The 26,580-nt window shown below is 61.1% G+C and overlaps 1 protein-coding gene across 1 annotated transcript in view; it reads left to right on the top strand.

Moving 5' to 3' along the window:
• The first annotated feature begins 7,379 nt into the window (after window positions 1-7,379).
• The window catches only part of HSD11B2 (hydroxysteroid 11-beta dehydrogenase 2), a 36,729-nt gene continuing 17,528 nt past the window's right edge, over window positions 7,380-26,580 (top strand). The window contains exon 1 of the mRNA XM_075940564.2: window positions 7,380-7,690. Within this exon, the coding sequence (XP_075796679.2) occupies window positions 7,435-7,690 (256 nt within the window). The 5' untranslated portion in view covers window positions 7,380-7,434. The remainder of the gene's footprint in view (window positions 7,691-26,580) is intronic.

Genomic DNA, 26,580 nt, shown 5'->3' on the forward strand with positions numbered 1-26,580 from the left:
CGCCCCTCTAGGCCTTGAGGAGCTGGGGCTGTCAGCTGTGGGGGGGACACGTGCTCAGCCCTCATGGAAAATGGCCAGGGGGAGGCGGGTGCAGGGCCGGATTAAGTGGGAGGCTAGCTGGGGAGCTGCTCTGGGCGCCAACCTATGTCTGTAAGGTGCGCAGCGTGCCAGGGGGTGGGGCCGCACATGCGCCGTGTGCCCAGAGCATGCATCGCGTACCCGCTGCCCGGGGTGCAGGAATGGCTCGAGCCAGCCCTGGGTGGGTGTTTGCGTTAGGCCAGCATGAGATCCATCAAACCATGTTGCTTAGAAAAGGGCCGGTTCGGTTTGCCTCCTCCTTTCGCGCGAATAGACGTTACAGATTTGATGGGCAACTCAACTGTTGTGTGCGGAGGGACCGTTCGCACCCAAGGGAATGAAAACGCACAGAGAAAACACCGTTAATGTTCCGCTCACGCCGGAGCGCCTGTCACGGAAGGTGATGGCCAAGCGCCACAACAGGCATTGACACAGGGCGGCGTACGAAATCCCCCAGCCCTGTGCTGTGTGGGAGCCAGATTATTATTCATCTGTGTTATGGTCAGGTCTGGAGCCCCTTGCCCAAAAGCCCTCTTGTGCGAGGCATTGTGCAAACACGCAGCAGGAAACCGCGTCTGCCCCCTCCCCCGAGCTGACACTCTGTGCAACCTGCTGGCACACAAAAGTTGCCAAAAGTGAAAACCGGTCAAACTGGCTTTTCTGCCTCCTGTTGTTGACATTTCCTGGCCACCTTGCTAGCTCCCCTGGCGGCAGCTAGAGCAAAACCTTGTGGGGAAGCATCCCACAGTGCGGTGGGAAGGCAGAGCTGATCCCTGCGCTGCTTGGGATTCCCCCGAGGCTCTGGGGGCTCACCATGCTGAGGCATGTCCAAGCAGCACAGCCATCTCTCCAGCCCTCCCCTGGCAGCAGCAGCCTGCCTGCTGCTGGACTCGTAGCTGGGCAGAACAGGAGCATCCCAGTTATTTGCTCCTTGTTCCCCAAAGGGAGCAGCTCACTCAGCGGCCAGACACTTCGCGGAGCTTTGAAAGGGGAGGGGCGCCTGCCTGCAGGGCAGCAGAGATCACAGAACACTGAGAACCACCAGCCAAGCAGAGATGGTGGGAAGCTGGCAGAAGCCAGTTCTCAACAAAACAAACAGCGGAGTCCACCCTGGCTCTTTGTTGACTACAAAGGGAGGGGAAAAGACAAAAGTCTTTGGCACGGCTGGAAGGTTTTTTGGTCACCAAAACTGAGTGTTTTCCCGACAGAAGTCACCTCACGGTGTAAGCGCTCTCGCTGTTTTGTCACCGAAAGGCAATGTTTGGTGACAAAATGTGCCAGTGTGGACAAAGCCCCTAGGTTCATGCCCCTGCTGCCCAGCAAGCAGAGCGGGGATTGGAACCTGGGTTTCCTGAGGGAGTACCCTACCTCCTGGATATAAATGGAGGGAGAGGATCTGGCTCAGAGGAGGCTAGGTGTCCTCCGAGCACCTATCTGCTGCTTTAGGCCCCAGGGGCGAGGTATGCAGAGAAACACCCACTCTGAGAATCTTGCCAGGGCTCAGGTGAGAGCCAAGGTTCTGAGCTGTGCCCGGATTTAGGCAGCTTGGAAAAGGGGAACTGGCGGAAAAGCAGCTTCCCAGCAACTTACCAACCAATGGGGTTCGGTGGCAGCTGAGCTGGGCTTGAAAGATCCAAATGCTTTGGCGCCTACAGCAGCTGTCTAAGCCCCTTTGTTGAGAGCATCTCCAGGCGGCAGGTTTCACCGGGGGGCTGTGGCAGAGAGGAAATGCCAGAAAATGCCCCCCCCCGGCGGGGGGAACACTGGGCTGTCATTCACTGGGCAGCCTGGCTTCTCCCACAGGCAGACGGGCGGTTTGGACTTTCCCATGGGGCAGATGGAGTTTCACTGGCTCCTCTTGCTATTTGAGAGGCCTTTACCGGGTGGCCCTTCAGGTGGTGTTAAAATACCCACCAGCTGGCAGCAAGTTTCGGCTTCTCCTGAGCACGGCTGGATTCCAAGAGGTGCGGGGACGTTGCCTCCCTTACTCAGAAGCTGCTTCTGAGGGGGATTTACGCCCCCTGGTACCCTGCCCTGCTGCCTCTGATGGAGAGGCAGCAGCGTGGAGTGGCAGGGGCTCTTTGGAAGCACACTGGTGGCCAGCCCTGCCCCCGGGGATTATGGACTAGTCGGCCGATTGAGGTTACTCGGCTGTTCGATTAACCGACAGTTCACACCCCTGCTTCGCTCTGCACTGTCCTGGTGCCGCGTTTCTCCGCAGACACGCGGCGAGCTCAGGCAAGGACGTGCCTGCTCTTGGGGGAAGCTTGTGACGTAGCTTTTTGCGGAGACTCCGCAACAAACAGCCGCCAGGACTCAGAAGCAGAGAGGGGCAAAGCAGGCTGCTCCCTGAGGCACCGCATCCCCCCCCCCCTGTACCCTGGGAGTCCGGCTGCCCTACAGAGTCCTCTGTCACAGCCTGACAACATTCACTCCACCACTCGCGGAGGCTCCACGGGCCTGTCTGGTCCACATTCTTCCTCCCGGCACGGTCCCCCTCAGAGAACTGGAAGCAAAGGCCTTGGGGTGTCCTGGCGCTCAGGGCAACGGGACAGGCCCTTGAACGCCCAGCCTGGCCTAGCAACTTGGGCCAGGGGGCACCATGAAGCGATGACGCACTGAGGAGGAGATGGCTGGGTTGGCTTCTCGCTGGGGGTAAGTGAGCCAGCCTGGCTCCCCCCTCCTCCGGGCCCTGTTTCCAGCCAGCCCTGGCTGCTTGCTGCTGCGGCCGGTTGTCTCTCACCTCTGCAGCCCAACAATCCCGCTACTTCTCCCTGCAGTGCCTCTTCCCCTCCCCATCCCGCCTGCTCCTTCGCAGCCCGATCCTGACCTGGCTCCTGGCCATGAGCCGCACGCCACTCCAGCCCCAAGCCCTTGCCCTTCCCCGGGCCCCGGCCCTGCCTCAGCTCAGGATGTCTGAGGTTGCAGGGGGCCAACACTCGCAGCCCACCCGGCCTGTCACAGTGACCCGTCTCATCCCCTCCAGCGCGCCCAGAGGCCTGAGGGAATGTCTTTGACTCGAATGGGCAGGCCTGAGGGCGAAGGGCATTCGGGGGAAGGTTTGCGTCTCTTCCAGGCCCAAAGCCGCCGGCAGCAAGTGCCTGAATTCCTCTGAGGGGAACATCAGTGACGTGCGCTTGGAGAGCGTGCCCACTTCCCCTCCTCCCGGCCGTGTCCTGAACTGTCTTGGGAGAAAAGGAGCAGCAGAGTGAACAGCAGCTTCAGGTACCGTGCCCAGGAAAACCTTCCCTGCTCCCTTTGATGGTACAGTCCCAATCCGCTGCTGGCGGTGAAAAGACGGGGACTTCTCAGCTTGGCAAAGAGGAGACCAAGGGAGGAGTGGAACGAGGTCTGTAAAATCATGACAGGTGCAGAGAAAGTGAAGACGGAAAAGTTCTTTACTTGTTCCCACGGCACACGAATGAGGGGGTCACCCAATGAAATGCACAGGCAGCAGGTTTCAAACAAACCAAAGGACGTTTTTCTTCACGCAGCACAAAGTCAACCTGTGGAACTCCTTGCTGGAGGATGTTGTGAAGGCGAGGACTCTAACACGGTTGAAAAAAGAAGTAGATAAATTCATGGAGGTTAGGTCCATCAATGGCTGTTAGCCAGGATGGGCAAGGATGGTGACCCTAGCCTCTGTCAGAAGCTGGGAATGGGTGACAGGGGTGGGAACCCTTGATGATACTCTGTTCCCTCCCTCTGGGGCCCCTGGTCTTGGCCGCTTTTGGCCGATAGGACACTGAGCAGGATGGACCTTTGGTCTGGCCCGGCCTGGCCTCTCTGCTGTTGCGATGAAGTGTGTCTCCCCTCGTTGTCCCCTGGCACGGACAGAGAAGCCATTAGCTGCAGAGGGTAGCTGAGTTAGTTTGTACAGGAAAAAAACAACCAATGGGCTGGTAGCACTTTCTAGACTAACAAAACATGTCGATGGGATCATGAGCTTTGGTGGGCACAGCCCACTTCGTCAGACGACTGGAGTTTTGAGTTTAGGGTGTGCAGACCCAAAATAAATAGGAGAGAAGGGCTGGGGGAGGGAGACTGGGAACTAGAGGGAATCAGTGAGTATCTGTAGATTGGGTGGTTAAAACGAGGCAGATAAGGATCTAAGTGAATTGATAGTGTCCACTGGCCGAGTTCCTGGGCCCCTGTGTGATTCAGGGGTTGGCACTGGTCCTAGCACACCAGCGTCTCCCTGGCCCACAGACGCACACGCCAAAAGGGCCAAGGTTGCTGACGGAGATGGCTGGCTTGAGCCTCCCGGAGGGTCACCCAATCCCGGCTGAGGGAAACATGAAAAAAGTGAAGTGAACGCGGCAGAAGCAATTACCACGAGCAATAAATGCGGAGACGCAAAGGGACTTTGACCCACTGTCTCGCAGGGCATAGGTGGGGCTGTTCGTCCCACGGACTCGGGCCCTTCCCCGCGCCCCGCCGCCAGGCCACGGCTGGGTCCCACCGGCATGGGGCCAGGGCATCTCGCAGGAAAGGCTGAGGAGAAGCAGGGCCCTTGGATTAGCCATCGGGGCGCGGCTCCCTAAAACGGGTCCGTCGTCCCACGCTTCAGCTTCGTGCCGCAAGACTCAGCCTCCCCTAGAACCAGAAATCTGGGCAGGCTCCCCGGGGAGGAGGCAGGTGCCCAGGTGGAGGGGGCAGGAGGCGGGCCTGCGGTTAACCCTTTCCTTGCTGCAGCACACCGGGACGGGAGGGCAAGCCCTGTGCGGAACACCTGGGCAGGTGCACAGGTGACGCGGGGGCACCAAGGCAAAGTGCGCGGAGAAAGACAAGGCCGCCTCTCGCGCTTGTGAACGCCAGAGCGATTCTCAGGGCTGGAGTTCTCTGCCTGGCCGCAGTTGCACCCGGCTGGGGGTGTTATTTCCAACAAGGAAGCTGTTCCACAGGTACAATCAACAGCAACACTTCCAACCGCACAGAAGCCTCGTCTGCCAATGCCCCAGCTGTGCGTGGCAACCACCGGGGATCACACCTGGTACCTGCTCACGGGGCCGGGGCAGAGGGGGTCTGCTCTGAATCCAAACCGGGTGGGCAGGGAACAGCTGCCCAGGAGCTGGGCCAAGGTCCAGTTGCGTTCGGGCCCGATTCCAGAGAGGTCAGCTGCAGCCAGGCCAGCTAGAAACCTCCCCGGGCAGTCAAGGGAAGGCGGGAGTTACCCACACCCAAGAGACTCAATACTCTCTGGAGAGCCGCCCCGCCCCTTGGCCACAGCCACGACACAGTGTTAGGTGGGGGGGGCAGAGATGGGCAGGATGGGGGGGGCTTGCCCTGGCCGGAGTGGGAGCTTCTTCAGAGCTGGCCATAGGGCACTTTTCACTCAGTCCCCCCCACCCAAATGGAAATAAATAGGACAAAGCAGGCACCTGTCCCAGCTGACCCCCACACCCGTCCCCGCCGCCCCCGCGCACGCCTGGCCCTACTGCGCACCTCCCCGGACCACGCCTGGCCCCGTTGCCCCCCCCCGCACACGTGGCTCGCTGCGCCCCTCTCCCCCGCACACGCCTACCCCCACTGCGCACCCGGCTCTGCGGTGCGCCTCTCCCCCCCTGCTGTGCCCCCCCCCCAGCACACCTGGTACCGCTGCGCGCCTCCCCGGAACACGCCTAGCCCCGCTGCCCCCCCCCCCCGCACACACCTGGCCCCGCTGCGCGCCCCCTCCCCCCTCCCCCCGGCCCATACCTGGCCCCGCTGCGCGCCCACCCCGAGCAGACCTGGCCCCGCTGCGCGCCTCCCCGGAACACGCCTGTCCCCACTGCGCGCTGCCCCCGGCCCATACCTGGCCCCGCTGCGCGCCTTCCCCGGCCCATACCTGGCCCCGCTGCGCGCCTTCCCCGGCCCATACCTGGCCCCGCTGCGCGCCTCCCCCGGCCCATACCTGGCCCCGCTGCGCGCCCTCCCCGGCCCATACCTGGCCCCGCTGCGCGCCCTCCCCGGCCCATACCTGGCCCCGCTGCGCGCCCTCCCCGGCCCATACCTGGCCCCGCTGCGCGCCCTCCCCGGCCCATACCTGGCCCCGCTGCGCGCCCTCCCCGGCCCATACCTGGCCCCGCTGCGCGCCTCCCCCGGCCCATACCTGGCCCCGCTGCGCGCTCCCCCCGGCCCATACCTGGCCCCGCTGCGCGCTCCCCCCGGCCCATACCTGGCCCCGCTGCGCGCTCCCCCCGGCCCATACCTGGCCCCGCTGCGCGCTCCCCCCGGCCCATACCTGGCCCCGCTGCGCGCTCCCCCCGGCCCATACCTGGCCCCGCTGCGCGCTCCCCCCGGCCCATACCTGGCCCCACTGCGCGCTCCCCCCGGCCCATACCTGGCCCCGCTGCGCGCCCCCCCCCCGGCCCATACCTGGCCCCGCTGCGCGCTCCCCCCGGCCCATACCTGTCCCCGCTGCGCGCCTCCCCCGGCCCATACCTGTCCCCGCTGCGCGCCTCCCCCGGCCCATACCTGGCCCCGCTGCGCGCCTCCCCCGGCCCATACCTGGCCCCGCTGCGCGCTCCCCCCGGCCCATACCTGGCCCCGCTGCGCGCTCCCCCCGGCCCATACCTGTCCCCGCTGCGCGCCCCCCCCGGCCCATACCTGTCCCCGCTGCGCGCTCCCCCCGGCCCATACCTGTCCCCGCTGCGCGCCCCCCGCCCCCCCCCCCCCCGGCCCATACCTGGCCCCGCTGCGCGCTCCCCCCGGCCCATACCTGGCCCCACTGCGCGCCTCCCCCGGCCCATACCTGGCCCCACTGCGCGCCTCCCCCGGCCCATACCTGGCCCCGCTGCGCGCCTCCCCCGGCCCATACCTGGCCCCACTGCGCGCCTCCCCCGGCCCATACCTGGCCCCACTGCGCGCCTCCCCCGGCCCATACCTGGCCCCACTGCGCGCCTCCCCCGGCCCATACCTGGCCCCACTGCGCGCTCCCCCCGGCCCATACCTGGCCCCACTGCGCGCCTCCCCCGGCCCATACCTGGCCCCACTGCGCGCCTCCCCCGGCCCATACCTGGCCCCACTGCGCGCCCCCCCCCCCGGCCCATACCTGTCCCCGCTGCGCGCCTCCCCGGAACACGCCTGGCCCCACTGCGCGCACCTGCCCCGCAGCCCAGCCACACGCGGCGAGCGGGGCCGGCTCGGGGAGCAGCGGGGGACCCGGGCGCACGCAGGGGCCGCCCGGCGCCGCTTCGCTTTTCTCTTCTTCGAAAGCCGCGGCCGGGCCAGGCTCCAGCGTTGACCCCGGGGCGCCGCCGGCTCCCATTGGCAGGGCAGGGCCGGCTCCGCCCCGTCCTGGCCGGCTCCGCTATAAGTAGGGGCCGGGCGGGCGGCTGCCCGTGCCGCACGCCTGGGCACCGCTGGCGCGCAGCCATGGAGCGCTGGGTTTACGGCGCCCTCTGGCTCCTCTTCGCAGGCAGTTTCCTCCTGCAGCTCGCCCGCTCCGGGCTGCGGCCGACCCGGGCCCTGCTCCTGCGCCTGGGGCTGCTGGGGCTGCTGCTGTGCCTGTGCCAGGCGTGCCTGCCCTGGCCGCTTGGTGCCCCCCTTGCCACGGCCGCCTGCCTGGCCCTGGGCTGCCAAGCCCAGCCGAGAAGGCTCCCGGTGGCCGGGAAAGCCGTCTTCATCACAGGTGAGTGAGCCGGGCATCCTGCGCCTGCCTGTCCCGGGTGGTTAATGTTTAATCCCCTGCTCTGGCTGGGATGCCCTGCAGTCCTCGCCAGCCTGTTGGCACGTGGAGCCCGGTGCATGCCCGTGGCTGCCGTGCCCCCGTGAGTGTGCACGTTGGGCTCTCACGGCCATGGGGCACGTTCACACCTGGCGCGTGCACGAGGACTCTTACAGGGCCCTGTTAAAAAGAGGCCACCCAGCCTGGTCCTGCCCAAGGCATTCCCGGAGCCGCACGGGCCTTGACCTGGAGGCCCGGACTGTCTGGAGGGCTCCAGGCAGGAGATGGCCGTGGCGTCCCGGTGCGAGCGGCTGGTTCCGAGGGAGCAAGGAAGCCCCTTAGAGCAGGATGTGCTGGTACACTGGAGGTCGTCCGAGGGCTCCCTGCAGCTGGCGTTCGTCTCGGCACCAGGAGTTCTGCTCCTTGGGGAGGAACTTTGGGTCCCACGTGGCCCCCGACTGGCACGGGCAGCGGGCGGGTGGGACCGTAACTGGCTGCCCCACAGTAACCCGTTCCTCCACCTCTTCCTGTGCCGGCGACCTCCATCTGCCGAGCAGAGCACAGGGTCCCCCCTTGGCCCGGGCGCCTGCTCTCTGACTGGCGCTGGCAGGACTTGCACTTCCCTGGCTGAAGGACTAGCCACGCAGCAAGGAAACCCGCCCAGCTGGCCCACGCCGCCCGTCGTGGGCTCACGGGGCTGTTTCTTTGTGGTGCAGCCCCAGGGACTTGGGTAGGAGACCCTCCCGCCCTGCAGGGTCCTAGAGCCTGGGCCCCCCGGGAAGTCTATGCCGCAGTGACACAGCCCTAGCCCCACCAGGCGGAGAATTGGTCCTCGGTGATGGCGTGGCGCTAGCATCCTACCCGTGGCATCGTGCGGCTCCCGGGCACTGTCCTCTGGAGCCTGGTGAGCTGCTGGCGGTGCACGGCTGCACTTACCTGCCTGAGGGGGAGGCTGAGAAGGGACCAGTGACCACCCAGAGACACCCCTTTGTGGGAGACCACGTGCTAGTTGGGAGCGGGGGTGGCGAGGTCCTGGGAGCCTGGATACATGGGTCCTGGTGCCAGCTCTGCCCTTAACTAGCACTGTTAGTGAATCGCCCAGAGCCTCTGTTTTCCCTTCTGTCAAATGGGGTCATTCATGCGCACAGACCCGTTGGACTGCCTCGCCGTCCCTTACGCTGGCCACGGCTCCCTCTCCCTCGATGACGTAAGGTCCAGGCCACTTGCGGGGCGAGGCTTTGCGCTTCGGCTGTTTCCGGGAGCTGCAGTCTGATGGGGAGGCCGTGGCCGAGGAGCTGGGGGGAGGCCGGGGCCGCAGGCTAGGGAGGAGGACTGGTACGACAGCAGGAAAGGATTCCTCGCCAAGAAAGAAAGGTGGGATTGGCGGACAGACGAGGGCCCGTGGGGGGGAAGTGAGGCGGGGGGGCTTGGCGGATGGGAGCACGCTGCTGGCAGGTGGGGGAACAGGGTGGTGGTTCCACACACAAACCACCGGGAGAGTGGCTGCAAAGTTGGGATTTAAAAAAAAAACAAAAAAGCCGCTCAACACGTCAGCGGTGACAGTTACCCGCTGGCTCCCTGGGAGCAGGGCCGGCAGCCAGTGCGCTCCCGGCGAGCCAGCAGCCACTCCCTTGCTGCAGACTCTCCTCCAGAGTCAGCAGCGCAGGGCGGCAGCTGGCTCTCACCTGTTCCCAGGGAGAGCAGGCCGGAGGGCAAGGCAGCAGCCGATGCGGGCAGTGCGATCTTCGCCGAACACCCGCCTGTGGGCTTGCTGTGTGCACACGTGCATGCTCCAGAGCCCACGCCCCCTCCCTGGCCTCCGACCACGTCCCTCTCTCACACGGCCTTGCTCGAGCCTTGGCATGCCCCACGTACCAGCCACTCCACTTCTGTGGCAGCCGGGCTGGCCTCGGAGCGTGTCGCACGAGGCCTGTGCACGGCGCTGCTTGTGCAAGTGGTGAGTCAGTGAGCGGCAGGCGGTGTTCTTGCCCCGGAGCCTGGAAGGGACCCTGTCACCCGGTGATTTGTCACCTTGGTGGCTCCCTGCGGACGAGGGTCCGATCCTGCCCTTCGCAAGGGCCGATGCGGAGTGCTTCATTCAGGCAGGACGAGCATGAAGTCGGCTGAGCATTTGCACACGAAGTGACACCCCCCCCACTTCCACGGGGAGTTGATGCCGGGCCTGCTCCCGGCACCCAGGTTTGGGCTGGTGCACGTCACTCCTCGTCCCCAGGAAGAGGCGGCCTGACCCCAGGGTGAAAGCTTTGGAGAACTGGGTCCCTTCCTCCCCCCCCCACTCTGGGCCTCCGGGTGGGGTGGCCTGTGGCAGGGCAAGGCGGCCAGCTGCAGGAGTGGCGGGTGTGCGCTGCCCGCTCGTCCCTTCCGCCCTCCGTGGCTCACCACTGCGGGAGCATCCACACCCGGAATGGGGGGCTCTGAAGCAGTGGGGCGCAGGGCTGCGCATGGAGCCTTGAGGGTGCAGGGGGACAACAGCTCTTGCCACGTTATCCAGCCCGCAGTCAAAACGGCGCTTCCATCCTGCCACGCGCCTTGCCACGGCTGGTCGCTCTGGGTACGTGCTGCCGGGTTCAGACGAGTGCCACCGGGTGTTCTCCCCAAGGGGCGCTGGCCCGGGGCTCCCTGCCCGTTCGGTGTTGGTGTCCGGGAGGAGCGGCCGTCCGGCGCTCCTGACGCAAACGGTGTGGAAAGTTTCGGGAACTTGCGTGCGGCTGCACGGTGTGGCTGCGCCGGGCCAGTGTTTCGGCCGTCGTGGCGAGGCAGAGGGACTGCTCGGTCACGGGGCGTTTCTCGAGCACCGGAGCCGTGTCGCCCAGAAGGAAGGGGGGCAGGGAGCTGCGGATCTGTGGGGGAGGAAGGGGCTGTCAGTCCTCCAGCGAGATCTTTCCCAGAGTTTGTACTTGCCCCTGAACGTTTGGGCTGTTGTGGGAGGCGACCGATTGCAGGATGTCCTGCCGCGGAGCCTCTTGCGTGTGTGTTCGGGACGGGGGTCGGCGGGTCCAGGGCAGAGAGGCAGGAGTCCTGCCCAGCAAGCAGGTGTGCTGCAGACTGGGAGCTGCTCCTGGCTGTAGACAGGCTCCTGGGAGGTGAGCAAAGAGACTGTTCCCTACATTCGTGGGGTGTTACAGGGTGCACAGACCCCCCCCCCTTGCCTCAGGGCAGGGAACAAAGCCAGTGGGTGGGGACAAGAGCCCAAGTGGCTTCAGCTCCGGAGAGAGCCGGCGGATGCCTGGAGCCCCAGCAGGGCCCGGAGAACACGTGCGAGCCCCCCAGAAACAGCAGCGCAGCCATCGCTGAGCTCTGCCCCGGGCACTCGGGGGCTGGAGACGCTGCTGGATGACCCAGGAGGCGGCCTCAGCCACCTCCCAGGTGGAAATGGCTGTTGATCGAGGCACAGCAGTGCCCATGGGAGGGCACCCGGGGCCTGTCCAGATACCTGGCAGCTCAGAGGTGTGGGTCAGCAGCCACCTTCGGGCTCTGGCCAAAGGCAGGGCATGAGACGGCACAGCCTGGCTTCCGGCCGGCACAGGAAACTGCAGCAGCACCCCTAGCACGGCCGGGTGAGCTGCTGCCGTCCGTGGCCGGATGGTGGGCAGCAGAGCCAGCAGCCTCCCCAGGCAAGTTGAGGGAGGGGGCCGTGTCTTGTGTTCCCGGGAGGGGTGGGGCCTAGGATGCAAGGGAGGGGCGGGGCCTAGAGTGGAAGGGGCGGGGCTGAGGGCAGAGCTAGGAAGAGCTTCCAGGGTCTCCTCTCCGTGGCTGTTGATGACACGGTCTGCAGAGCCGGGTACCGACTGTGATGTCAAATTCGCTCGCTTGCCAGGAGTCTTTCTGGGGTCCTCCGCCCGTTGTTCCAAGCTCTCCTGTCGGAGGAATGCAGCCCAGAAACACGGGGCGGCCGGAGCGCTGGCAGGAACAGGGAGCAGCGCACCAAGGACTTTGTGTGCCTTGCCGAGGTCACAGGGCACTCACGTGAGACTGTTGCAAACGTCTGGGCTGCATTAACGAGAGAGCGGTGAGCGAGACACGAGAGGTTACTCTTCTGCTCTGCGCTGGTCAGGCCTCCGCGGGAGTCTTGTGTCCCGTGCTGGGCACCACGTTCCAAGAAAGATGGGGAGGAGTCGGAGAGAGTCCAGAGAAGAGCAACAAGAATGATGAAGGGTCTAGAGAACATGCACAGGAGGGGAGGCTGAAGGAACTGGGCGTGTTTCGTTTGGAAAGGAGAAGACGGAGAGGGCACATGAGAGCAGTTTTCAAGTCTCTAAAAGGGCGTCCTGAGGAGGAGGGAGAAAAATTGTTCCCCTCGGCGTCTGACCGGACTAGAAGCAACGGGCTAAACTGCAGCGAGGGAGGTTGGACATTAGGAAAAACGTCCGAACTGTCCTGATGGCTAAACACGGGGATAAGTTGCCCAGGGAGGTTGTGGAGTCTCCATTGCTGAGATATTGAAGAGCAGGTCGGACAGACGCCTGCCAGGGATGGTCTGGATGTTGCTGGCTCCTGCCGAGAGGGCCGGGGACTGGACTCAATGACTCTCGAGGTCCCTGCCAGTTCTAGGATTCTCTGATATCTATTGTCTCTCCGAGGGGTCTTTGGGAGGGGTCCATTCAGGGGGGAAGTGGGGGGGGGGGCGCCAATCCGTGGGGGCACAGACTCCTCCAGAAGAAGCCAGCCCCACTGGCCCTGGGGCTCTGGTGAGGAGAACCAGGTGGGCTGAGGGAAGCCGCCTCCTCTGATCACAGGGGGGACAAAGTGCCCCCCATAAGCAGCCGGACTTTCAGTTCCGGGTACCCCCCCGGGCCCACTGGCAGGGTGGATTCTCCTTCATGCCCTGTCAACACATGGCTGGCTAGCCTTGCTGTAAATCGGTCTTGTGGGCGTGACCCTGGAACAAACGTGTTGTCTTTAGTAACAAGCGCGTTTGCCAGCAATAAAATGTTATGACTTCATACCGGGTGGTGGCACGCATGTTACACAGCGATAGGCCTGCTCCGTGGATTGCAGCTTTGCCAATGGGCCCATACATGGTGTACCTTGCTCAAGATTGATCGCAGTTGGGACAATAAACGGGAAGACTGTCCCCTTCCTTTTGTCACAGCCTATCTCGACCCAGGGCACCCAGCTGTCCCGGCTTGAAATATTGGCTTTTCCCGTCTTCCCACACTTCCCTGGTGTCCCAAGATGTACTGAAAACCGGCGGATCTAGGAGCAGCTTCATCGGGTTAACTTTAATTGACCTCACCGCCTTCCCCAAGGGGTGAGCATAGCCGTTCCAAGGGCAATGGTAGATCTTCCATCCCTTGGAGCCATGGGGACCGGATGCCTCTTGCGTCTGCCTTAGCCAAACGCCGCTTCAGCTCAGGGATACCTGGGTGAAATGTAGTGGCCTCTGGTAGCCCGGACAGAGGATCTAATGATCTGTTGTGTTTTGGATGGTGTTAGCAAGACTCTGTCCGACATTAGTGTTAAACAAGGCTGGAGGATTGGTACGGCCTGCTTAATCCCATGGCCAACGCTGCATTCAGCACCACTGACCCTTTCAGACACTCTGCTATATAGTAGATGTTTGTTCAAGAACTTCTCCGAAGAGCAAGGATCACCAAATTCAACAGGCAGTTTCCTCTTCTCCTAACTGGCTGTGCCTGGAATGGGACTGCTACTCCTGAAACCAACCAGAAAAGAGACCGAGTCACCAAAGCCAGTACAACCCTCCAAATCAACATTGCTGAGCGCACGGTGAAGGAGGCTGAACCCAGGGGAGCCGGAAAACGAGGATCAGTCTGGGAGCGGCTGGCGTCTCAAAGCTTGCGGAAAAGGGAGACGTTTGGCGCAGGGCTCTGTTTTGGCACTGCTAAATCAATGCTTACGAGAAGATGATGTTGGAGGCCAACCAGCCCTTTTTTAGTTAAAATAAAGTGCTTTGGGCAGGGGGCTGGACTTGATCTCCTGAGGTCTCTGCCAGCCCTGGGATTCTATGAATGATAAGAGTGTACGGGGCTGAAGAAACAGAATACACGTGATGGAATTCCTGCATTACGGACCTGTTGGAATTCCCGAATTACGGACCCAAGCAGCACCGGGTCAATCAGCTAGTTTAAGATCCCGAAAAGAAGGAAATCCACTTAAGCCTTGGAAATGTAAGGTGTGTGGGCAAGTTTGAAACACAGCTCGGGCACAGTCTGCCGTGGGGCTGCCTCAGTTTCCCTTGTGGAAGTTGTTCCACTGGCACTGGACTTGGCCCTACCCACCAAGCTACAGAGTCCTCCTCCCTCTCCCTTGGGCCAATGACTCGGGTCTTTTCCCCAGCCCGAGAGCAAGTGTAAGGCCGGTTCTGTAGCCCTGTGGCTTAGGAAGCCACCGGGAAGAGGAGAGACATTAGAAAAACATCTGGGTCAGCCTCAACTTTCCTGCAGAATGTCAACATCGTACAAACTACATTGGCCATCAAATCCGCCCTGTTAGGAAAGTCCCAGGCAGCCAGCGTCCTGTCCCTGTGGCCTCAAGTCTCCTTTTTGAATGGGCTCATTTAGCCGGACCTGGCCATCGGACATCACACACTGACTCTCGCCTCCGTCCCGACATCTGGGGGGACCAAGCTAGAGCTTGGGATGCATTAGGCAAGGTATTTCCAGTAGGGATAAGGAGGTGTTAGTGCCATTATACAAGGCATTGGTGAGACCCCATTTGGAATACTGTGTGCAGTTCTGGTCTCCCATGTTTAAGAAGGATGAATTCAAACTGGAACAGGGACAAAGAAGGGCCACTAGGATGATCTGAGGAATGGAAAACCTGTCTTATGAAAGGAGACTCAGGGAGCTTGGCTTGTTTACCTTAACCAAAAGAAGGCTGAGGGGGGACATGATTGCACTCTTTAAATATATTAGAGGGATCAATACCAGGGAGAGAGAGGAATTATTTAAGATTAATACCAATGTGGACACAAGAACAAATGGATATACGCTGGCTAGTAGGAAGTTTAGACTTGAGATTAGACGAAGGTTTCTAACCATTAGAGGAGTGAGGTTCTGGAACGGCCTTCCAAGGGAAGTAGTGGGGGCAAAAGATCTATCTGGCTTCAAGATTAAACTAGATGGGTTTCTGAAGGGGGTGGTTTGATGAGATAACATGATCTTGGTAACTAATTGACCATTCATTATCAGTGGGAAATAGGTCAATGGAGGGATGATAGGAGTTACTAGAGAACTTTTTGGGTGTCAGGCTGGTGAGTCTTGCTGGTGGTCAAGTTTAGCTGATTGCCATATTTGGGGTCGGGAAGGAATTTTCCTCCAGGGTAGATTGGCAGAGGCCCTGGAGGTTTTTTGCCTTCCTCTGTAGCATGGGGCACAGATCACAGCTGGAGGATTCTCTGCATCTTGGGGCCTTCAAAGTATAGGTGAGATATAGGTGAGAGGATTATTCTAGGAGGGGTGGGTGAGAGTCTGTGGCCTGCACTGTGCAGGGGGTCAGACTAGATGATCATAATGGTCCCTTCTGACCTTAAAGTCTGAGCCCATCTGTTGGACCGGCATCCGATCCTGCCAAGACCTGCCCTGCCCGGCTGTTCCAATGGGGAATGACTCCCCCCCGACACACGCCAATCTGAAAATGACTTCTTCCCACCAGTCTGAACTCTGCTGACTTCAACTTCCACGCACCGGCACTTGGTCTCCTGGCTTCCAGCCCTCCAGCGTCAGATCAGTCTCCCTCTGCAGATAACGAGAGATTGTGATCAAATTGCCGCTTTACCTCTGATAAACTGCCGAGATTGGGTTCCTGAAGTCATGTGTTCCAGTGCTCCGCTGAAACAGCGCTCACAGCGAGGAGTTAATTAGCCCTCCAGCCAGCATTGCGCTGATGATCTGCCATGACCTTCTCGGGTCACTTTTCCCTATGTTCCGGGATATAGCGTGACGCTGTTTTGCTTTTTTTTTTTTAAAAAAACAAAACAAAACAACCTCATTCTGGGCTGCAATAGCAAGAGTGCGGCGAGCAAGACACGAGAAGTCGTTCTCCCGCTCTGCTCTGCTGATTAGGCCTCAGTGGGAGTCTTGTCCAGTTCTGGGCACCACCTTTCGAGAAAGATGTGGAGACATTGGAGAGGGTCCAGAGAAGAGCAACAAGAACAATTCAAGGTCTGGAAAAACATGGCCCAGCAGGGAAGAATGAAAGAACTGGGCTTGCTTAGTCTGGAAAAGAGCAGCCAGAGAGGCAAATGGCAAATTCAATTTAATGTGGATAACTGTAAAGTAATGCATGTTGGAAAAAATAACCCCAACTAGACATATAAGAAGATTGGGGGGGGGGGTAAATTTAGCTATAACTAATCAGGAAAGGGATCTTGGAGTCATCGTGGATAGTTCCCTGAAGAAGTCCACGCAGTGTGCAGCGGTGGTCAAAAAAGCAAACAGGATGTTAGGAATTATTAAAAAAGTGATAGAGAATAAGATGGAGAATATTTTATTGCCCTTATATAAATTCATGGTACGCCTAAATCTTGAATGCTGTGTACAGATGTGGTCTTCTCATCTCAAAAAAGATAGACTGGCTTTAGAAAAGGTTCAGAGAAGGGCAACTCAAATGATTCAGGGTTTGGAACGGGTCCATATGAGGAGAGATTAAAGAGACGGGGACTCTTCAGCTTGGAAAAGAGGAGACTGAGGGGGGATATGACAGAGGTCTATAAAATCATGAGTGGTGTGGAGAAAGTGAATAAGGAAAAGTTATTTACTTGTTCCCATAATATAGGAACTAGGGGCTTCCAAATGAAACTAATGGGCAGCAGGTTTAAAACAAATAAAAGGAAGTTCTTCACACAGCGCATAGTCAACCTGTGGAACTCCTTGCCAGAGGAGGCTGTGAAGGCTAGGACTATACCAGGGTTTAAAAGAGAACTAGATAAATTCATGGAGGTGAAGTCCATTAATGACTGTTAGCCAGTCTGGGTAAGGAATGGTGGCCCTACCCTCTTTCTTAGAGGGTGGAGATGGATGGCAGGAGACAGATCGCTTGATCGTTACCTGTTCAGTTTACTCCCTCGGAGTATGTCTACACTAGCCCCCTAGTTCGAATTAGGGTGGTTAATGTAGGCATTCGAAGTTGCAAATGAAGCCCGGGATTTAAATATCCTGGGCTTTATTTGCATCTTCCCGTCCAGGTGCCATTTTTAAATCCCTTTAGTTCGAGTTAAGGACTTAGTTCGAGTTAACGTTTGACTGCCACGTGTAGCCGCGGGCAGTTAGTTCGGACTAAGGGGATTTAAAAATGGCGCCCGGACGGGAAGATGCAAATAAAGCCTGGGATATTTAAATCCCGGGCTTCATTTGCAACTTCGAATGCCTACATTAGCCTCCCTAGTTCGAACTAGGGGCTAGTGTAGACATACCCTCTGGGACACCTGGCATTGGCCACTGTGGGCAGACAGGCTACTGGGCTGGATGGGACTTTGGTCTGACCCAGTACGGCCGTTCTTACGGACATGACAGCAGTTTCCAAGTATCTAAAGGGTATTAGAAGGAAGAGGGAGGAAAACTGTTCTCCTTGGCCTCTGAGGACAGGACAAGGAGCAACGGGCTGAAACTGCAGCGAGGGAGGTTTAGGTTGGACGTTAGGAAAACCGTCCTGCCTGTCAGGTGGCTAAACACTGGAAGAAATTGCCTGGGGAGGTTGTGGAATCTCCATCACTGGAGATATTGAAGAGCAAGTTGGACAGACGCCTGCCAGGGATGGTCTAGATCTGTGGTCACCAACCAGTAGATCGCGATCTACCAGTAGATCTCAGGGGCTCTAAGAGTAGCTCTTGAGCCCTCTCTGAACTGCGCACCTGCACAGTGCATTTACATTAGATTGCCTCATGTAATGTAGGCGGGGCTTCAAGGAAGGGGCGGGGCAGTAGATCTTCACCTGTTCTGAGACTTAAAAAGTGATCTTGGGTGTAAAAAGGTTGGAGACCCCTGAGATGGTGCTTGGTCGTGAGGGCAGGGGACTGGACCCGATGACCTCTCGAGGGCCCTGCCAGTTCTAAGGGTCTCTAACTCTGACCTGCATTCTTTGTTCCTGGGGCTGTGACCTTGCATTTTGATATGGGGTTTGCATGTTGGAATGTGCTCTATTTAGCAAACAGTCCATCTGGTTTTGTGTCCCGGACCTATTCTCACTGTCATTTACCTTTGTGTCAGCTGTAAAGTTAATCAGAAGAGATTTCATCTCTTCATTCCTTTATCAGTGATCAGGAAGAGGTATCTGTGGTCTAGGAACAGGTTCTTGCCGGTATAGCTGTAGATCTGCCTGATAGCATTTAGTATTTTGTAAATTACTTATCTGGCCTAGGAACTGGCTAATTCTTGAATCAAACATGTTGCATGGTGCAAAATCAAATGCTTCCCAGGGTCGTGTAAATGCAGGCTCTTCTAGGACGCAGATCTCCCCCAAACAGACATAAAGGTCACTTGACAAGACCTGTCTTCCAGGACACAATGTTGACGGGGATTTAATTCTATTTGGGGCTCTAGCTCTCTTTTGAGATCGTCCCTGACCATTGTCCCAGGACACAAGATTCGAACATCTATCTGGTCTACCATATTGTAACCCCTTTTTAAAGATGGGGGGCTAGTTCTCCGGCACTGTGATGGTGCGTTGGGGTCCCCCGTCTCCTGCACCCCCGAAATGGCACGAACAGCCTCCACCAGCCAGTAGAATAGAGGTGGTTTATTGCTTCCCCACTATACAGCACAGATGTCATCAAGTTACAGGGCAGGCCTAGGATGCCTCAGCCCCCTTTGATAGGGGGCAGCGGTCTCAGCTTCTAAACCCCCCAGCCTTTCCTCCATGCTCCCAGACAGAAACTAACTCCCTCTCTCCCAGCCCTGCCCCCCTGCCAGGGCAGCATCCACTTTCCTTTGTTCCTCTCCATGGGGGTCAGCTGGCCAAGCCAGTTGGGATCCCCTCTTTGCATAGTGACTCATCGCTTGTCTGCTCGGTGGTGCTACAGACAGCAGCCAGAGAGTTAGCAGGTTCCCCCCCACTATGTCACAGGCACGTCCCCAGTTTCCCTGCACTGATTAAAAATAACAGACCCAGCAGCCCCTCCCTAGTTTTTAAGCAAAGGCCTCCTGCGAGTGTTCTGGTCCTGCCAACTTAAGAATGTGTCCCGTCAAACTGCTGTGTGCCACACCCTCTGGAGTACCGGGACGGGGTCATCCTGTCCGGTAGTGACCCAACGTGGAGTATCACGCTCTGGCCGTGTCTGTTAACTACAGTATGAAAAGCAGCATAGGCATTGAAACCATTGGGGAGGGGGTGTGCACGTGTGCGTACCAGCCTGGCGGGGCTCCAGTCCGTCTCCTTGGCTAGGTAAGACTGACCCTGAGGGAGGGGTCGGGGTTCACCGATTGCAGTGCGAGGCTCCTCCGAGGCCTGGCTTGCAGGACCCAACCCAGAGTCTGATGGCAAAAGCCCCCCACTTTATCCACGTGGGCTCCCATGGGAGTCCGTGGGGTGTGCAGGGTCCTGCTGCAGTCCCCCAGCCTTGGAAGGTGCTAATCTCCGGGTTTCCCACTGTCCCCCTCAGAGGGTGATTGTCCCTTCTCTCCAGTTCTCCCCCCCTTGGGGCTGGCTGCCTGTCTCCGGGGGTGTCTCCTGCTAATTCCCTTCCCCCTGGGGCACTTCCCAGTTCTCTTCAGTCCCCACTGCTCCTTGGCCAGCGGGCAGAGGTGATGGTTTCAGCTCACGGGCACGTCCTGCACTCCCGCCGAGCGCTTGTGCAGAGCGTCTGCCGAAGGGTGACCCTGCTCCTGGGAGAGGCCGCTCCGCTTGCAGGACCGCTGTAGTCTCGGGGTGAGATGGAAGCCGGCAGCGCCTACGAGCAAGTCGCTCCTCCTCTGGGCACGAGCTTCTCCAGCCTGCTGCTTTCCTCTGGGGGACACGGCTGCCCAGCTCCTGTGCTCCGTGCTGGGCCGGGGGCCCTCCTGGCTGATTCCTGCCCTGCCTGTCGCTGGTGGGGGGCCTACGGCTGGCTATCTGAGAAATCTTCGGCCTCTTGGATGTCGCCTGCAGGTCCTCGGGCTCAGGACGGGCGAGCCGGGCGTCTGCGGGGGTCCCTCTCCCCTGGGTGCGCTCAGCCCAGACCGGCTAGGAGGTCACAGCGGAGGGAAGAGGAGGGGCTGGGAGCAGGCGTGCTGGGGAGCAGCTCCCAGAGCGGTTTGGAAAGGGCTGAAATTGAGGCCGGCAGCCGTGGCGTTGCTGGGAAGGAAACCGGCTGCAGCGGCTTTTGGGCCCAGCTGTGATGCTGGGGGCGGTGACAGCACACGGAGCCGGGACGAGGGCGCCTCCCTCAGGCGGATTGGGGCCTAGGCTCGTAGGCTGGGGCGGTGACGACCTGCCTTGTGGCACGGCCCAGTCCGCTCCGGGCAGGGCTGTGCGACGCCTCCGGCATTCACTCCGGGCATTCACCTGCCGCAGGAACAGCGGCCGTAGGAGCGGGGTGCGACGCAGCTGGGGGGCTGGTTGCTGTGTGGGCTGTGGGTGACCCCTACTGGCCTGCGTCTGTAAGCGCTGCCCAGCGGGGGGGGGGGGGGTCGCCCTGAGGGCTCCGTGTCACGGGTCCATGGCCCAACCAGTTCTCACCCGGTGAGAAAAGGGGTCTGATCAAGGGTGTGGCTTGGAGAAGGGCAATCTTTGCTGGAAAAACATGGAGAGGAGACTAAGCTGAGGGCTGAGGGGCTGGTGGACCCCCGACCCCCACCCCAAGGGGTCTGAGGCTGCCTGCCCCTGACTCCTGTAACCACATCACGTCTATGCTGCGCTGTGTCCTGGAGAAGCAATAAACCCTCTGTTCTACTGGCGGGCAGTCTCCTCTTGCCGCGGATGGGGGTGCAGGATCAGGGGGTACCGGACACGCCTCCCCACGGTGGAAAGAGGCCTGCAGGGCCGGCGCCCCAGACAGCGAAACTCCTCCTGCGAGGCGCTGGGTCGGTTTGCTAAGGACGGAGAACCCGGTCCTCCTCCTGGCAAACTCCTGGGGCTCTGGAACAGGTGACTGCCCCGCCCTGCGATTTATGGTGACTTTATAGCCCCCACGCCCGCCTCTGGGTGCGGGACACACCCCGTCGGTGCTGCCCTTTTCCCTCGGTGCACGGCCTGGCTTGCACGGCCCCGGGAGATCTCACAGTCCCTGGGCCCGCAGGAATCCAGTCCCGGCCACTCCTCTGCAGAGCGGGGGCCGTTCACCTGCCAGGAGTTAAAAGGAAACCGAACAGCCGTGGGAAGAGGAAATTACTCTGCTTGCTCCATTTGTGTCCTCAGCGTGTCTGGCATCTTCGGAAAGGCTTTGGGACCAGGCGCTGTGGGGGACAGCGGGGTTGGGCCCTAGGGCTGCGTCTCCACTGGGGCTAGTTCAAGGGAACGGCCAGTAGCCCGACATCGTGCTTGGCACTGTTGTTTTGAAATAACGAGCTTCTTATTCTGGCTTCCTGCAAAGCTTGCTGCACGAGGATTAAGGAAAATGCGGGAACAGCGATTTTTTTTCAAGATTTAGGGTGGAGGGAAAAAAAAAAAAAGCTCTTTCGGAAGAAGTTACCCAATTTGCGCAGTTCGACTGCGTAGCTTATTGTGAGCAACGCGCTACTGTGTAGCCGTACCCTAGGTCTGATCCCTCTCGTTTTTCAGGGCTGCCTCAGTTTCCCTCACACTGGCACGTGGCTTGTCTGGCCCTTCAGAATTGGCCAGCGCAGCCCTGACTTGTTTTCCCTTCTCCATCCTCATGTTAAGCCCCTCTTCTGACACGTCAATGCCGGAGGGGCGACCCCAGGGCAGCCCTAGAGATGGTCTGTAGGTGCCTCCCAGCCTGGGGAGAGGGAGCTAGGTGAAGTCTCAGCCACTGGGGACAGAAGTGCTGCTCGGCTCCTCCTCCCTCCCCATGGCCAGTGCCAAGAATTTGTTCTCTCCCCTCGCCCATTCCTCCCTTGTCTGGCCAGGCTTGCCTTGCGCCCGGGTGCTGCCCTGCCCTGCAGACATGTGCTCTTCTGTTCCTCCGCTCCTCTTCCCGGCATCCTGCCTGACCCGGGGGGGGGGGGGGGGGGGTCGTCTTCCAGGTTCTCTGCTGGGCTTCGTGCCACGCCACGCCCAACCACGGGAGCGGGAGATCGCTGTGGCCCAGGGCCGGCTGGCTGGCTGCACGGCTCTGCCTTGGCCCTGGCCGCAGGCTGCTTCTGCCTCCCAGTGGCTCTGAGCCAACGCTGGGCATTCGTCAAAGGTGTCGCCTGCTACCAACATGCTGCTGGGGGCGTGCCCGGTCGGCGCTGTGCTGGCAGGCGTGACACGGCAGCCCTCGGATCTGTCCACTTACAGGCCACGTTGCCACGGGCGGACGAGCACCAGGATCTGCTCTGCTGGCAGTAGGGGCGTAAAATCCTGTTTGAGCATTTTAACCAGTTAACCAAGCGGGGGCCCGGAAAGGGGCCATTGCTGGGCAGCAATTAACCAGTACTCGGTAAGCATCACCTGGTAAGGGCGACCGGCTTGCCGGTCAGGGATACCAACGGGTAACTGGTTGAGGCGTTCGTCTGTGCTTAGCTTAGCTTTGACAATATTCCCCCTCCCCAGCCTGGCTGCAGCGGGCGAGCGAGAGGGCAGTTGTGGGCCGTGCCCTTTGCCGTCCTGCACTGCTGCAAGGTTCAGCGGGTGAGCAGAGGGGCGCTGGAGGAAGCGTGGGGGAGTGGTTAGAGCGCGAGAGTGTGACTTCTGCTTCCCCAGAGCTGCGGTGTCCTAAGCACAAGGGAGGGGCAGCCTTAACCGGTTAACCTTTTGGACCCCCTAGCAAAGTGGGGGTGCTAAGCCCCCTCTTTCCCTGGCCACCCCCAGCTGGGGCTGGCAGCCAGGACCCCAGGCACTAGGGTGGGAACCCGCGGGAACTACAGCGCCCCAGTTCCCGTGCCTATGCATGGATGTGCCTGGCTTCCGGGGACAAGACTTTCCTCCCTCCGCGCCGGGGCTTGGGTGTTGGGTTTCTGACAGCGGCCTGCATCCGTGCCCCGGGTGTTCCCTGCGGAGCCCCAGGCACCCCTAGGGCTGTTCTGGGCCGGGGGCAGGAACGATGTGATTGCAACCTTGGCGTTCTCGGCGGCTCCGCCCACCCTTGAACAATTGCAGACCTGGCTTCTCCGTCTCCCCAGGGCTGGCGTGGTGCCCCTCCGGCCCTCTGCCACAGGCGCCCTTGAGTGCCTTGGTCTGGCTCCGTAACGGCCGGCGCACCCTGGATTCCAAAGGAAGGCAGCAGCCCACCAGCCCCTCCTGCAGCTCCGGGCAAGGCTGGTCCCCACCTGGGCGTGCTGAGCCCCGGGCATCCGGCCTGGGGCGCGGGCACGTGGAAATCCGACTCGGCACCGTGCTGGGTCCCCTTCGCCTCTGCCCGTCTTCCCCCACGGCCTTGCCCTGGCCCATGCAGGGTGGATTTTAGGCCCCAGGTCAGCAGCGGGGGTTGGGTGTTTCGTGTTGACTCGCTCGCTTGAAAGCACCAAATGGCAGCTGAGCCGGCCCCTCCCGGTACCTGCTCCTGGGAGAAGCCCAGCCCTCGGGCCGGAGCTGCTGGCCTCCTCCAGCAGAAGAGCAACAGCAAATTCCCGCCCCCCTCGCCCCCAGGTGCGGAGCTGGCCTCCGTGGGCAGTGCCAAGAGGCCCTTTGGGTGTGTTGTAAGCTGGGTCGGAGGGCACTCCTGGTCCTGCTGCACCGGGCCGGGCCAGCGTCCTCCGTGCAGCGCCGTCTCTGGGGGGGGGGGTCTAATGCTTCCCAGCATGGGGGGCAATGCGGTTGCTATGGGGCAGACCTGATCCCTGGCCCCCCGCGATTCCGGTGCTCGTGCTAAGTGGTGGATTTTCTTGCTCTTGGCTCAGACCCTGAACCGTCCTCAGGCCCCCCACAGAACATGGGCCCGAGCCACACTGTGCTGTCTCGGGGGTCCTAGTCTGTGCTCTGCCTTGGGGGGGGGGGGGGGGTGCAGCCCCGGGGAGGAGGACAGAGGTTGCCCTGGGCAGTGGGGGTAGAACAGCCTAGTAGTGAGGGCACCAGAGTGGGAAGTTGGGAGACTGGGCTTCAGGTCGCTCCGCCACAGGCTTCCCATGTACTCTTGGTCCAGTCATTTAGTCTCTCTTCCCCTTTGCATTGTGGGTAAATTCACGGCTCCTAGGGGTGTGTCTCTTTTCACAACCAGCTGGTGAACGCAGAAAGGCTGAGCTGTGGGAGGGGGGGCTGGGGGTTTAGAATCTGCTGACTCCCATGTGTGCGTGCCGTGCCTCCCCCCCCCCCCCCCCGATCTTGGCTGGGCTCCCAGCTCGCCCGTCGGTTCTCTCTTGGGCACGGACAGGTGCAGCCAGGCGTGGGCTAAGCCCCGGCAGTTCCTGCCTCCCTTTCCGCGCTGGTCCCTTCCAGCCTGCCTGGGGAATTCCATAAAGGCCAGGGAGGCCTGCAGGGCCGGGGGGAAGAATCCAAACCGGCCGATCCGGTCTGAAGGTGATGGGAAGAGGGAAGAACACCAAGCCCGGTGTCTCGGCCTCCCAGGGGCCAGGCCGGGTCCTTGTCAGGTCACTCTGCCTCGCTTGAATCCACAGCGTGCCCGGGGCGGGGCTCTGGAGCCGCACCTGCCCTGCATGGCCCCTGGGAGGGGGAGAAGTGGGGCTTGAATTCGGGGGGTCCGAACCAGAGACCGGATCCACTGCTCCCTCCCCGCCCTTCTCCCCCTGTCCAGCTCTCCTAGGGCGAGCTGAGGGGAGCAGCCATGTCTCCAGGGAGGTCCTGGAGGGCAGGGCGCTGTCTGGGATAGAACAGCCCAGGTTCTGCCAGGGAGGGATGGAGAACTCAGCAAGGGGATCGGGGCTGCCGGCACTCCCTGGCAGAGCAGCCCCCCGCGGAGTCAGCCTGGGAGGTTGTGACGTAGTGGGGGTACCTGGCTGGTTTCTATGCTGCTGGCTCTGGGGGAACCCCCACTGGCTGTTGTACCACGACCCAGCAAAACAGGATGAGTCACTATGCAAACCAGTGACCAGACACCCCCCATGGAGAGGAACAAAGGAAGGTGGATGCTGCCCTGGCTGGGGGGCAGGGCTGGAAGTTGGTTAGTTGGTGGCTGGCTGTCTGGGAGCATGGAGAAGACAGCCTAGGGAAGGGGCTGGGGTTTAGGGGCCCAGTCTCCCCCATCTCAAGGGGGCCTGAGGCATCCTAGCCCAGCCCTGTGACCAGATTACATCTGTGCTGTGCTGTATCCTGGAGAGGCAATAAACTTCCTCTATTCCACCGGCTGGTGCAGTCTGTTTGTGCCATTTCGGGGTGCAGGAGACGGGGGACCCCCAACACGCCGTCACAGAGGTGCTCTGAGGAGCCCCGTGGGGCGGCAGGGAGGGCAGTCGCCCGCCATCGACTCCATCCCCTCGGCTGCCGGTGGGGCGACGTGCTTCTCGGCTCCCTTCGCCCCTTGCGGGGACAGAGCAGGCCTGACCCAGGCACCTCTAGCTCACCCGGCTTGGCCTCCTCCGCTCCCTCCCAGGCCCGGAGTCGTCCGCATGGTTGGTGTCTGAACCCTCCCAGGGTCTGAACGGATCGTTGGGGTGATGCTCACACGGCCCCGCAGCCCTTCTGGAGTCTCTTACTCGGCCATTTGGCTGCCTCTGTTTTTCCCGGAGTTACCGGCTGTCGCGAGAGCCCTGCGGGCCGGGCTGTGCTCAAAGAACCCGCGATCGTTCCCCGACTGGGATCAAGGCTCCTTCCGCGCACAAGTTACTGCAAACGGAGAGAGGCTGCTGCCCCGGCCGAGTCCTGCGGTTCCCACCCCCAAAGTGGGGGGCAGCAGGGTTCCCCCTAAGCTGAGCTCTTGGGCAGCCACCCAGGAGAGATTCAGGGGCGACCCAGCTGATTAGCAGCGTGCCCACAGCCGGCAGCCTGTGTTTATCCTGGTGGTGCACCAACGGCCGTGCACAGAAGAAAATTTATTCTGCACAGGAAGGGAAAGTGTGAGCGGGGCCCTGGTCAGGAAGAGTGCCGTTCGTTTCCCGTGACTGGGGCCCTGGTCAGGAAGAGTGCCGTTCGTTTCCCGTGACTGGGGCCCTGTCAGGAAGAGTGCCGTTCGTTTCCCGGGAGCGGGGCCCTGGTCGGGAAGAGTGCCGTTCGTTTCCCGGGAGCGGGGCCCTGGTCGGGAAGAGTGCCGTTCGTTTCCCGTGAGCGGGGCCCTGGTCGGGAAGAGTGCCGTTCGTTTCCCCGTGAGCGGGGCCCTGGTCGGGAAGAGTGCCGTTCGTTTCCCGGGAGCGGGGCCCTGGTCAGGAAGAGTGCCGTTCGTTTCCCGGGAGCGGGGCCCTGTCAGGAAGAGTGCCGTTGGTTTCCCGTGACTGGGGCCCTGTCAGGAAGAGTGCCGTTCGTTTCCCGTGACTGGGGCCCTGTCAGGAAGAGTGCCGTTCGTTTCCCGTGACTGGGGCCCTGTCAGGAAGAGTGCCGTTCGTTTCCCGTGACTGGGGCCCTGTCAGGAAGAGTGCCGTTCGTTTCCCGGGAGCGGGGCCCTGGTCGGGAAGAGTGCCGTTCGTTTCCCGGGAGCGGGGCCCTGGTCGGGAAGAGTGCCGTTCGTTTCCCCGGGAGCGGGGCCCTGGTCGGGAAGAGTGCCGTTCGTTTCCCGGGAGCGGGGCCCTGTCAGGAAGAGTGCCGTTGGTTTCCCCAGCTGTAGAGGACGATGCTTGGGAACGTGGATGCGAAATCCCTCCCTCTGTGACTGCTGGGGGCGTCGCGCCAGCTCGCAGGGAAAGCGGCTGCGTTGAGTGGGGGTAGCGGGGGCTCGTGCCATTCACGATGGCGTGGTCCACGCGCAGGCG

The sequence above is a fragment of the Pelodiscus sinensis genome, chromosome 12, assembly GCF_052426305.1.
Source record: "Pelodiscus sinensis isolate ZL-2025 chromosome 12, ASM5242630v1, whole genome shotgun sequence".
NCBI lineage: Eukaryota > Metazoa > Chordata > Testudines > Trionychidae > Pelodiscus > Pelodiscus sinensis.